Below are 14290 nucleotides of genomic sequence, written 5' to 3'. Positions count from 1 at the left end.
GCTCAGTGGTTAAGAGCACTGGCTGCTCTTGCAGAAGACCCAGGTTCAATTATCAGCACCCACATGACAGCTAACAGCTGTCCTAAATGCTGAGCATACTGGAAAAAAAAAAGGGAAGGGAGTCACCATCTTGGGAGCTGGGTGCTCGGATGCCAGCAGGACTTGAATCTCAAATGAAGGCGCTCACAGGACTGCATGCCTTCGTAAGAGACCCTCTCCCGAATAACATAAGCTTTGTTGGCAAGCCCAAATAAATATTATTCCCCAAACTGTAATAAACAAACAAACAAATAAATAATAAATAAATAACTCTAAGAAACAAAGAAAGAACAAAGAATTCAGATTAAATTTTTTAGTGTTTCTTTCAGTATTACTACTTTAACTTAAACTCTGAACTGAGTCTGTTGCTTAGATGTTAAACTTTCATTTGTTAGCCTGAAGTTTTGCGCTTCATGATTTAGTCACACAAAGACTGATGAGTATTCACCTACTAAAGACGAGACTCTTTAAAAAAAAAAAAAAAAAAACTGACACATGGGGCTGGAGAGATGACTTGGTGGTTAAGAGCACTGGCTGCTTTTGAAAAAGACCTGGGTTTGAATCCACATGGCAACTAACCCTCCATAACTCTAGTTCCAAGGGAATCCGGCACCCTCTTCTGTTCTCCTTGGGCATTGCATGATATAAGTGTACTTACACGTACATGAGGGCAATACACTCATACACATAAATTAAAAATAAAATGAAAAACTGACCCATAATGCTTGTGCATGTTTACAGGGTAAGAAGTGATATTTGAATACATTCATACAATGTGTTATGATCAGATCATAGTAATTAGCACATCTGTCACCTCAAATATTTATCTGTTTTGTGTTTGAAACATTCAAACGCCTCCTTCACCTAGTTTGAAATAGTTGATGAATTATTGTCAATTGCACTATGGTATCTATCGAGCAACTTTTTTTATTCTTTCCCACCTTTTGCCTTCAGCTTCTGTAACAACTGCACACTCACTGCCTCATGAGATCAAGCATTTATTCTCCATGTACGAGCGAGAGCATGCAGCATTTGCCTCTGTGCTTTGCTTACTTCACTTAACATCACGGCTGAGTAATATTGTTCTGTGTGTATGTACCATACCCTCTTAACACATGCATCCTTTGGTAGACAGGACAATCCCATACTTTAGCTGTTGTGAAAATGCTGTAATAAATATGAAAGTGAAATCTCTCTTTGGCAATCACCAACTTTCTTTCCCTGTATATTCCCAGTAGTGACACAAAAGATCAAGTTTATTGAACTGTGAATGTTGAACATCATGCCTGTAGCACCACAATAAATCCCACTTGGGATTTTGTGTCCACAGTTCTCTTAGTTTTATTTATATTTTATATGTATGAGTGTTTTACCTGCGCATATATATGTATACCATGTGCATGTGGTGTTCCCAGGGGCCAGAAGAGGCCATTGGATCCCCTGGAACTGGAGTAACAGGTTTGTGAGCCAATATGTGGATGCTGGGAACTGAGCCTCAGTCCCCTGCAAGAGCACCACTGAGCCATCTCTCCAGCCCCAAATTCACATGTTTAAATTTTTTGAGACAGGATCTCAGTATCTAGCCTTGGCTAAACTCAAACTCAATATGTAGACCAGGCTGGCCTCAAACTGACAAAGATTCACCTGCCTCAGCCTCCCAAGAACTAGTGTTAAAAAGGAGTACATCACCATGTTCAGCGCAGAATCCTTTCCATGTGTTGTGTTGTTATATTCCATTTGCTACTGAAGAATAAATTTCTCATTTGCAAGGGATGTTTGGCTAGACATCTGACGCAAAGCAAGGGGTCTTGTACTTCTATCCCATATGTTCCTAAAGGTTTCAATATATATTGTATCCTCAATGTGTTTTATCTGAAATTAGATGGTAATGTCAAGTAAACATGACCAAGCCAGGCATGGTGGTGCACCCCTTTAATCCCAGCACTCAGGAGGCAGAGGCAGGCAGATATTTGTGAGTTCAATGCCAGCCTGGTCTACAAAGTAAGCTCTAGGCCAGCTGGGGCTACAGGGAAACCCTGTCTTAAAAAGACCCCCCAAAAGTAAACATGACCAGATTAGAAATATCTAAAGGATTATAAATTATCGAAATTAGTCTCTGTGAAGATTCCACGAAGGTTAAAAAGGCCCCTGGAGACTTTTCTCTTTCAGTCCCCTGAAGCTGCATGTCCCTCTGACTCTCAGAGCCCTGGCACCCAGCTAGAGATACCCAGCTCTCATTAAGTGTTTCTAATAATGTTGAAACCCCAGAGGCTGTGCTTCCATCACCTTATAAAATAAAAATAGCCAGTTCAACAGCCTGGTGCCTGCTCTGAGATTTGACATTATTCCCCACTCTCATGCCATCTCTCCTACTGCAGGCAAGTTGCTGTCTTCCTCTTCTGGCTTATCTTCTGCATCTATGATTTTCCTGCTGTTTAGACAATAGTGGAGAATGGTAATGAAGAAAGGGAATTAAGGGTTTCATGGAACTCTGTGTAAGGAGCTGTGCAGGTGTCTGTCCTGGCTCTGGGTGTGAGGATCAGTCCAAGAGTAAGTAACTTGTGTCACTTCCCTCATTGGCTACCTTATAGCTAAAATAGATGCCTCCTCTGCCCTGTCAATTTATTTTAAGATAAAGGAAAAATCTTTCAGTTTATGGTAATAAAGAACATAATAGAATATGTTTTCATGCTTTGGCATGAAAGACAGTTATCAAATCTATATTACATGAGAAACAAAGGAATTAAATGGATTTGTGTAGAATGAAAGACAAAGTTTTAAAGAACAAGGAAAGAAAGACAAACTTTCACACAGTAAAGTCTTTTATGTAGAACAGGGAACAATGCTTTATTGTTTCAGATGGTAGAAGACCACATATGTGAAATATCAACCATTTTACTAAGGGGGACTATGCACAATCTTTTTAAAATAATATTTTTATTAATTCTTTGAGAATTTCATACAATATTTTTATCATATTCAAACTGCCTCCCCATCTCCTCCCCCATTCTACTGTCCTCTGTCGCCTCACATGCTCTGTTACTTTTTTAATGGCCTATCAAGTTTAATTTGTGTTCCCCAATTGGTCCATCCCCTGGAGCCTGGTCAACTTACCTGGCATCACACCTTTAAGGAAAATGGACTCAGGGGCTGGAGAAATGGCTCAGTGGTTAAGGACACTGGCTGTTCTTGCAGAAGACTCGAGTTCGAATCCCAGCACCTACATGGCAGCTAACAACTGTCTGTAACTCCAGTTCCAGGGAATCCAACAGCCTCTTCTGTCCTCTGTGCACATTGCACGACACGGGTGCACTTACCTACATGTAGGCAATATATGCATTAACATAAAATAAAAATAATAAATAAAATATTTTCTAAAAAAGGAAAAGAAAACGGACTCCTCCTCTCCCAGCAGCTACCAGCTGCCAGGAGTCCCTCAGCTGGGGCTGGGGCTTCTTGCCCAACTCCTTCCATGCTGGGTGTTTGTCTGACTTGGGCTGGTACAGGTCTTGTGCAGGCTGTCACAAGCACTGTGTACAATCTTAAATACTAAATGCATGACTCCATTTGACACCTTTTCTCCATGAGGAGGTGGTTCTTTTCATTTATAGAACAGGAGCTTTAGAACTTGTTATTGAAAATTAGTAACGGTGAGAAAGTGGAGCAATTCACATTTTTTATTGTTCCCAACGATGACAGGTGGAGGAGCCTGAGCATAACCACCCTGCCCATGGCTAAGATTAAAGAACAATGGGATCCATATGAATATGGGGCACGTTGCTCTTAGCGGCTTCTCACTGCCAATGCAGCGTTAGGTGCTAGTCTGGGTTGTCAGTCAGCGCAACTGTAGCAGATATTCAGTACCCACACTAGATGGTTTTTATGGGCATTTTCCAGTTGGAACCATAGCTTTTTCACGCATAAGTCTAAGATGTACTGTTGAGTCCTCTGTATCATGCACAATGCCTGACAACCAGTACATCATATACATACATACAGTTACACATAGACACACATATATATTTATCTCCACAGTGAATGATGCTTCAGACTTCAAATGTTGGAGAGGAGTTGGAGACAGAGTGAAGCAGATAACTTTTAGAGACTGGGTCTCTCAAGATTTCTGACTTATTTGTGATTTTTCAATTGATATGTGCAATGCTGTCAATTCTTATTACTGAGAAACACTCTGTTGTGAAGGTGTTTTCTAACTTTGTTCATCTGAATAGTAACAACACAGTAGGTGGAACAACAAGAGTCAAATCCCTCTCCATGGTGGGATCCCCGCATCTGTGCTCATGGAAAGGCATTCAGTCAATGCAGTGAGAGATCAAATTCTCACTTTAACATTGCTAGACATTCTGGAAACCAGTTCCCGTCTTTCCTCAGCTTTTGACCTGAATCTCTTTTTCATCTTCCACTCAGCTCCTAACCGAGATGAAATTCAGCCAAGTACCATGCCCTGTGGATTAGCTCATAAGGGCTTTCCTTCATGAATAGTTTATGTGACTTCCATAAAGTTAAGAAAGAAATGAAATTCTTTGTTTGTTTGTTTGTTTAGGTTTTTTGTTTGTTTTTTGGGGTGGTTTTTTGTTTGTTTTGGGGGGGATCTTTTTGAGACAGGGTCTCCCTGTAGCCCCAGCTGTCCTGGAACTATGTGGACCAGGCTGGTCTTGAACTCACAGAGATCTGCCTGCCTCTGCCTCCCAATGGGATTAAAGACATGCGCCCCACTCACGGCTTTATTTTATTTTATTTTTTTTAAGATAGGGTCTCCCTGTAGCCAGGGAAACTCACCATGAAGACCAACTGGACTTGATCTCAAGGAAATCTGCCTGCCTCTGCTTCCCAAGCTCTGGGATTAAAGGTGTGGGCCACCATACCTGGTTTAAATTCTTTTTGATTAAATACATTTTTGCATAGCCCAGGCTGGCCTCAAACTCCTGATCCTCCTTCCTCAACCTCCCATGTACTGGGACATTTCAGGCACCCAACACGACACTCTGCTTTAATTTCTCATGCATGTGTCTGTGCACATGCTCATGGAGGTCAGAGGTTGGTGTAAAGCATCTTCTATCATTTTTATTTTGTGTGTTTTGCCTGCATGTATGTATGTGTACCAGTATATGCAGTGCCTAGGCCAGAAGAGGACAATGGAACTGTCTGTCAGATGGGTGCTAAGAATTGAACACAGGTGTCTACAAGAGCAGGAAGTGCTTTTAACTGTCAAGTCATCTCTCCAGTCCCTCTGGTTTTTGAGATGGAGCCTCTCACTGAACTTAGTGATTTGGGTAAACTAACTGGCCCGAAATCTCCATTCATCTGCCTATCCAGCCTCCCCAGTATGTGTTGGGATTATAAGCCATGTGTCACTATGCCTAGCTTTTTAAAAATGTGGGTTCTGGAATCAAATGGTATGTGTATGAGTGTATTGTCTGCATGTATGTGAGTGCACCCGTGTCATGCAATGCCATGGAGGCCTCTGTTTTTAAAAAAATTTAAACAATTATATGGAAAATTTTTATTTTATGTCCAAAAGATGTAGGGTTACAATTCTCTTTCATGTGCACACGTTTGTAAATTATGACCTCAACCACAAACATCTCAACAGAGTCATTCAGATCTTTGTGGATCTAGTGAGGGTTACAAGTGGTAACACTTTGTGGGCTTTAGTCTAGCCAGAGCCAAGGCTATTCCAAGAATCATCTACTTTACTCTGTGTTTTTACTTTAGGTTTTCTTTCCAAGAGGAAATGAGTTCTGCTCATTATTACAGGATTTAATTTATTGCTGTCATTAACTGTGAGATCACACTGCCAAAACTACTGATGAGAAATTCATTAATTAAAAAATTTTTTCTTCATTACCTTCATTAAGTCAGTATGGGTTATTGTTGAGTTATACCCCATGCAAAATCTGAATATTTCTCTGGAATTTGAGAACAAATAAGTTCATATAATTTCATATATGAATCAACTGACAATCAAAGTCCACAAGTTCAAACACCCAGTGAGAGGTGGAACAGGGAGAAGACTGTCTTCTGGTCCTTCTGGTAAGAGGGCTCTGCCATTTGTCCTGTATCAGCCTGATCATCTGGGTTGCCTGCTTTATGATAACTTCCTCTGTTCAACTAAAGATGGCTATTTAGAAAAAATATATCAGAAATGTAAATGTTTACATCCATAACAATTTTCAAGAATGCATTTTAGGAAATAATAAAAGATATATAGAAATGTTTATATAATTGAGTGTTTCTAATAATAATTTATAATAGCCACAAAAAAGAAATGCTCACCAATCAGGTTTGGTCTTATAAAAAATGATGCATTCATATGATGGACTCATATCGCCACTAAAGACCATAGGGTAGCAAGTTTAAATGACAGAATAAATAATATGGTGTAGAGTGCAAAATCGTATGTGATCTTGTCTCCTCTGTGATAATGTTTACATAGGGAGTCATTATAAGGGTGTACAAAAAATTAACATGTACTAGAACTGAGAATTATTTTCAATTTACTTATTTAAGTTTTTCTTTATTTTTAATGCATTCTACAACTAGCATATTTACTTTTATGAATAAAAGAATATGCAGATAAAAATCAGGAGTATGGATCTGTGAGATGGCTAAGACGGTAAAGGCACTTACTGCCAGGTCCTGAGTTCAATCCGTGGAACCCAGATGGTGGGAGGAGAGACCACACACCAAGGAGTACAAGCACCTACACGCACACAAATAAAAGTTAAAAATTCAAAAAAAATGATAACACATAAGCAAAAACTGAGAATATACAATAAATGCGAAACTCGGTTGGTTTCTTTTAAAGTGAAAAGCATTTATTTAGAGGTGATCTCTCTTCTACTGATAGATTTAACTTTAAAATTTCTTCGAACCTTGACCCCACCCTAGCCCACGCCCCCTCCACAACCAACAAAGAGGTAGCGGTGACTCTCAGTACCTTGGCCATTTAGAGAATGGAAGAAAATGACCAGCAGCAGATGATTTGACTCGTGTGAATATTCGCTCATTTCCATGAGGCTTCCCTAAGTGCTTGTGTAGCAGAGGGTTTGAATCAGGAAAAACTCGCCCTAGATTTTCCTCTTTTTCCTTTGCTGCCGATGGCTGGTGCTTGTGCAGTCGAGAAGGTGGTTCTAACCTTGGCTAAGGGAGAGCAATGTAGGATGCGATTCAGAGTACTTGATGAAAGTCTGACCTGTGCGCTTTACTTAACCAGTGGGAGTGTTCTGAGGGAGCTGAAAACACTACTGCAAATTAGATGGATTCAAATGCCGGAGTTTTTTCTTTTAATGTGTATGAGTGTACGGTCTGCATGTGTGTAAACGCACCTGTGTCGTCCAATGCCCATAACGTCAGAAGAGGGCATCAGATACCCTGGAAATGGACCTACTGATGGTTGTTAGCTGCCATGTGGGTGCCAGCCCCGAAGCCTGGAATTTGCTGACCGTGTGATGACTGCAGTGAACGAGGGGAAAGCTCACTTTAAAGTTACGTCCTCTGGTAGGCACAAAGCAGCATCATGATGTGGCGCAATGAGGAAAAATACACGATGCCTGTGCATTCTCGTCTCTGCCTATAATAGCAATTTATTCTTTCTTTCTTTCTTTGTGAAAACAATTTCCTTCCATTCCTTTTATTTTTCCCCAACCCTTGAGGCTTTGCTCCAAGTAGCCCCTGCTTCATCCTACCTGCTATTCAAGATGAATTTATTGTTCATCTCAATTAATAGGCAGGAATTTTGGTCTTGAAATGCTCATTGGGGTTAAAACAACTCAAGTGCTTTATCACCAAATTTATTATTTAAAAGACTTCATGTGTTTCATTCTTACATGTTCTCTCCTTGTACAGCGGATTCAACCAACAACCCCATTCTCGTTTCTAAGTCTTAGTCATGAATTGCAGGCATCTGTCCTTGGATGCATAGCTAGTGCCCACAGCATTTACACTTGAATTTTATCAAAGGCATTACACCGTGTTTGACATGACATTGTTTTTCACATTCTTTCTCCTTCATTACCATAAAATATAGTACATTATATCAAAACATAGAAAAGCAATCTTTAAATGTGGTAGGGGGACAAGGAGATGCCATTCTAAGGAGAAACTGAAATAATTCCACAGCTGACACAAGCTGTGAAAGTTCTGGTTGTGATCCTTCCCAGTCATGTCTAAGACAGTCATCAATGACACAGAAGGGCTTAGTACTGCACATCCCCATGAAGCACCCTGGCACCGCATGCAAACCTTTCAGTATTTACTTTTCCCGGTAAAATACTCCATAAGAGACGTGTCCTGTAGGAGATGTTAAAAACGTTTTTGGTCTGATGATTATTGGACACCAGTGTAACTGGTCATGGATTACCAAACCCTGGTATGTCTCTGCTTGTGTTATTTACAGCAGCTCTCTTTTCTTTGGTTGTAGATTTTTCTCTTGTGGTACATGAATTCTGCAGTTCGTCTTTCTTCTCTCCCAAGAGAAATCATCATGAAAGAAGAAAATCAGACGACTCCATCTCAATTCATCATCTTGGGGTTCTCTGACCTAAATGATTTACAGTTTTTACTCTTTTGCATTTTCCTCATGATCTATCTCTGCACGCTTGGAGGTAATGTCTTCATCATTCTGATAACGTTGGCTGATTCTCGACTACACACCCCCATGTATGATTTCCTGAGGAACCTGGCCTTCCTTGACATCTGCTACACCACCACCAATGTCCCCCAGATGATGGCTCACCTTCTGTCAGAGAAGAAAAGCATTTCCTACGGCGGCTGCATAACTCAACTCTTTGCATTCCTTTTCTTCGTGGGAGTAGAGTGTCTCCTCCTGGCAGCCATGGCATACGACCGCTACATTGCCATCTGCAAGCCCTTGAGGTATTCAGTCATCATGAACAAGGAACTGTGCAGCCGGCTGGCAGCCTTGTGCTGGATGAGTGGATTCCTCAACTCAGTGGTGCACACGATTCTCACCTTCCGCCTGCCCTTCTGTGGCAACAATCAGATCAATTACTTCTTCTGTGACATCCCCCCTTTGCTGATCTTGTCCTGTGGAGACACGTCTGTCAATGAGTTGGTGTTACTTGTCATTGGGGTCTTCATTGGGTGGGCTCCTTTCCTGGGTATCATCTTTTCCTACCTCTACATCATCTCTACTATCCTGAAGATCCGCTCCTCAGAGGGCAGGCAGAAGGCCTTTTCTACATGTGCCTCCCACCTGCTCATTGTCCTTCTGTATTATGGCAGCTCCATCTTCACATACGTGCGGCCCATCTCTTCTTACTCACTGGCCAAGGACCGCCTTATCTCAGTGCTGTACAGTGTTGTCACACCCATGCTAAATCCCATTATTTACACTCTGAGAAACAAGGACATCCGAAATGCCCTGAGAGCTGTGGGAGAGAATGCAGCAGCCTTCAAATTCCACTTCCCTTGAAGTGAATATTTTTCCATAACTGGATAAGTAATATTAGAAAATTATTCAGCTTAGGAATAGTATGTGATCAGCAACAAAACTCTGAGAATTTAAAGTAAGTAATGACATAACTTGGTTGGTGGAGTGCTAACTACAGGTGAATTTGGGTGAATTGGGGGCAGTTATGTATGTGTGACAATATTTCTAAATAAAAAGGTTAAAATGCTGTTTGGAAGCTTGTATGTACATGATACACATGCCTCTATGTGCAACGTGTTTTCTGTGTAGATGACAGCCATGGGTACTCACTAGCTAATCTTGAACTTTCTCAATCTATAGTAAACCAGTCACTGTTCCAACTTTTGTCTAAAATGCATCTTCTCCTTCATCACCTTCCCTTTTATACTCATTGTCTTTTAAAATCTTGAGAACACGTTCAGTCAGAAAATTTTAAATGCCTCATTTTCAGACATAAGAAAATTTTTGAGAATGCCCCAACCAGGGTTATGGTCATGGCAATTTAGTTTTCATTAAATGATCAATTCATTTTAAATTTGGAGCAGATCTATAATATGTACAGTCCTCATTCTTCTGAGGAATGAGGGTTTAATAGAGGTGTGTAAATCATAATGCTATGGGTTCTCTTATCTCTAAGGCCTTTTAAACTTTACCCTAGATGCACAGACTAAAGTTAGTTTATTTTTCCTTGGATGATACCATGTCATACTTTCTAGAGTGTTTAAATATACGAAACATATCATATCTTATTTAGGGAATCTTCCACAAATAACATCACTTCACATGTTAAAATACTTTGTGTTTAAGTGAGGAACAGAAAACTTCAGAAGAATGAATGTATGTTCCTTTTATAGAGCTATAAAATATGCTGTCACAGACAATTCAAAGTTAGAACAGAGAAAAGGACACACGTATACAAGGGAACACAAGTGGGCTACCACCAGCTCAGTGGCAGAATACTGGTCTAGCATGCATGGGGCACTAGGTTTTTAATTCCCTGCATAACAAACATGCAACACAGGAAAAACAAGCGTATGACTAATTAAGTTCATGCCATTTTCGGATTTAAAATGCAGTAAACAGAGAAGGATACAAATAAGACAGAAAAGACAAAATGAACAAGAGAGAAAAAAGTGGAGAAAGACTGAAAAAAAATTAGGAATGGGGAGCAGAGGAGACACACACCTGGAGGGGTAAAAAAAAAAAAAAAAACCTATAGTCATCTGAGGAAGGGTGAACGGAAGGAAAACGGGGGGAAGGAGGAAGAGGGGGAATCAGAGGAAGAGTTCGGAAAGGGGAGGAGAGGAAGAGGGGGAGGGGGAGGGGTAGAAGGGGGGAGGACAGGCCGGCTGGAAAACCTGGAGCAGCTCCCTGTGCACTCCCTCCCCAGGAGGAACTCCTGCTCTCAGCTGTGCTGATTTGGGTTCTTACTTCAATTTTAGACTGTTTTTAGATTTTAGACTATTTTTCTAAATCTTACTGGCTTCTCTGATTTCCACTATAATGTGCTCTAATACACACCTCAAGACATCTGGAGGAATCGCATCTCCAGCTTGCTCTTGAAGCATCCTCCAGCATTCTGAAGAGATCCCCCTCACAATCCCATCTGAAGTAGTACGCGCCCCTCCCCAGTTGCCTCTGTAACATCACCCTGTTTGTTTTTGCCATCACACTGTCCAAATGTGTCATCATCAGGTTTTTCATTTTTATTCCCTCTCATTTGAATATAAATGGCAGTAATGCAAGGAACTTAGATGACTTGCTCACTGCTACATTTCCAGTGCTTAAAAAGTATCTGATTGACAACAGAAACTCCTTACATACAGTTGAATTAATCAACTGAATTTATCAGAGTACCATTTTTTCATATTAACCTTCTTTGTAACTTAGTGTGTTTGTGCACTTGTCTGTTGAACTGACACCTCAAATTTAAGCTTAGCAGAGTTTTTTAATATTTTGGTGTTTTGCATTTTGTTAACACATATGCTATGTTTCTTACAGACGTTAAAACATGGGGAGTGTTTATACAGATGAATGAGATGTGTACAGCAGGAAAAGACCTGGTTGACCGGTGTGTGGGAAGCTTATCCAAAAGTAAACTCTCACGATTCTCACTGGCTGCTCTGGTCTGTTTCAGCTTCTTACAGTGAGTCCTCTTGGTTCTCTAATTCCAAGTCCCTAGCAGCCACCAGCTCTCCCAAACACTATCTTCCTGCCAATGTTGTGGGGGGCTAGGAAGAAACACAGTTCACAGCATCCAAGTCAAGTTTCACAGAAGAGTGTGGAAGAGTGTTCCAGATTCTCCCAGAAGCTCAGTTAACTGCCACTTACACAAATACATTCACACTGGAAGAGAGGATCAACAAAATGATGTTTGAACCCTGTGGGTGCTGCTGTTAGGAAAAAATGGAGACTCAGCTGACTGTGAGAAAGGACAATACACAGGTTATACACAAAAATCCTATGGGGACGGGGGATAGTCTAAATTATGAGAGGAACAGGGTGGAGAAGTAGAGACTGGCGTCTCGGTGTGCATACTTACCTGAAGACAAGGCTGAGAGATCCGGTTTTCCCACATTGTATTGGTTTTTCAGCCATGCAAAATGCAAGCTTGAGAGATCCATGCAGGCTTACATCAAGGTTCATAAACGTGTGAGAAGGTCAGATTCCCTGAAGAGGACCCTGCATGATCCTGGAAAGGAGACGCCTAAGTTATAATCAAGACCCCGGGGTGCTAGAAATATCAGGACTGAAGGACATCTGTGGAGGACGCTGACGGGATAAAACGAGTCAGCCCAAGAGAGAGGGGGTGGGCCATATGCTGGCGGCAGCAGAGCTGGAGTGGTGGCTGCCCAAGGTTAGAGCTCAGATGACTCCATCACCAGCCTCCAGTGTTGGGTATAAAGCCACGGGGTTTGGAGTTTACCCTGCTGGGTTTCAGTCTCTTGCTGTGTCCCCGTCCTTCTTTTTTGGAATGTTTCGAGTTTTCTCTGGGTCACTGTATGATGAAAGTACATAACATGTTTTCTGATTTGTAAGGGCTCACAGTTAAGAGACTCTAAATTTTGAAGTGTTGAGACTTTTAAAGACTATGCTACTTTTGGGCTGGATATGTGGCTCGTCGTTAAGAGCACAACCTGCTCTTGCAGAGGACCTGGGTTCAGTTCCCAGCATCCACATGGCAGCTAACAACCATCCATATCTCCAGTTCCAGGGGAATCCAAAGCCCTTTTCTGACCTCTGTGGGCATTTTACAATACAGGTGCACTTACATATATGCAGGCAATATAGTCATACACATAAAAAATGAAAATGAAAAATAAAATATTTTTAAAAGACTATGTGACTTTTAAAATTGGACTGAATGAATTTTTTAATTATTTATTTAATAACCACATACTTAGAAGCATTTCATTCCAACAGCATTGACATATTCAATAACAATTTCCTGAGCTAAGATGCATCTCTTTCAAAATTGGCTATAAATTTTTAGGTTTACAGTTGAATTATTACAGTTATACAATATTGTACTCAGTATAAACCCTATAAGACATAAAATTAAATGAGGTTTTCGCCTTTAAAAAAGATCTCCATTTCATTATCAAAATACACAGTTTCATACAGAAAAATTCTTTTTTAATGCAATTGACATTAAGATGTTTGCACATGCATTTCTAATCTCTATATATCTGATTATTACTAGTCACAGTCAGTTACTTTCTGAGCTCCTTGGCATCTGAGCATGGATATAAAGTCGTCACGTAGATTCAATGATAACGTTTTTCACATTACTAATTATTAAGGAGCAAACTTTTATGCTTTGAAAAATTATCAATTTTTAATCTTTTTTAAAAATGTTTTTTAATTATTTTATTTTATTTTTTACAGCCACTTCCCAGATAGCCTCCCTCCCCTTATATTCTGATGTCCCTGCTATTTTGGCTTCTCTAACATTCCCCCCTCTGAAGAAGTAACCCTAAAACCTTTTAAGGATTAGAAAAGAGCTCACAAATACTTTGGACAATTTTGACTTTTGGAACAGAGTATCTTGCTAAGAGGCCCAAGGACATTTTGACTTTTAGCCAAGAAACTGGTTACTTTTTTTTGGGGGGGGGGTCTTTTTACCCTAACTATCTAGTCAATTCCTACCTCCTATTCTTATCACACTAAGGTCAACTAAGTTCCAAGGGACTACGGAACATCTCCCGAAATGTCCTGTAATTGTGGTGAGTCACCTGTCCTGTTGTTCAGGGAGGCCGAGGAGACCCCACCAGATGGACTTGATCCAGTGTCCAGTCTACAACGAGGAGGGTCAACACAGAAGAATCATTTCCCCCATGCTTCCAAGCAAAGCCAACCATGGTCAAGCAAGACCTTTGACTTACCTTCACATAGGCAGAACTGGTAAAGGAAAGGAGCCAGGGGCTCCTCCCAAGCCCATGTGACCCCAGAGGAACAGATCCTCAAATGACCTTAAGAGTAAAAATAAATAAATCAGTTTATCTGGACCAACTGTATGGTCTTAAACACCTAAAAGGAAAGTATAACCAAAGATTAAAGGGACCAATATAATTTCATAAAAGTCCATATGTATAGCCAAAGGCTACATAACAAGCAACAATGCCAGACAGACGATACCTTCTTTTTTTTAATTTTTAATAACTACATGACTAGAAGAAGCATTTGACTACAGCTTTAACATATTCAGTAACACTCCAGAGCAAGAGTACATCTCTTTCACAAGTGGGTGCAAGTTTCTAGTTCACAGTTGAGTTCATACAGTTATACAAAATTGAACTC

At 40.5% G+C, this 14290-nt stretch overlaps 1 protein-coding gene across 1 annotated transcript in view; it reads left to right on the top strand.

The window, feature by feature from the left end:
* Positions 1-8542: 8542 nt before the first annotated feature.
* The window catches only part of LOC103747902 (olfactory receptor 5V1), a gene marked incomplete at its 3' end in the record, with an annotated part of 6155 nt that continues 407 nt past the window's right edge, over positions 8543-14290 (top strand). The window contains exon 1 of the mRNA XM_008850464.2: positions 8543-9462. Coding sequence (XP_008848686.2) covers positions 8543-9462 — 920 coding nt within the window. The remainder of the gene's footprint in view (positions 9463-14290) is intronic.

Source organism: Nannospalax galili, unplaced genomic scaffold, assembly GCF_000622305.1.
Source record: "Nannospalax galili isolate Female #2095 unplaced genomic scaffold, S.galili_v1.0 scaffold1105, whole genome shotgun sequence".
NCBI classification, from domain to species: domain Eukaryota; kingdom Metazoa; phylum Chordata; class Mammalia; order Rodentia; family Spalacidae; genus Nannospalax; species Nannospalax galili.
This window is presented reverse-complemented; position numbering and strand designations above follow the sequence as displayed.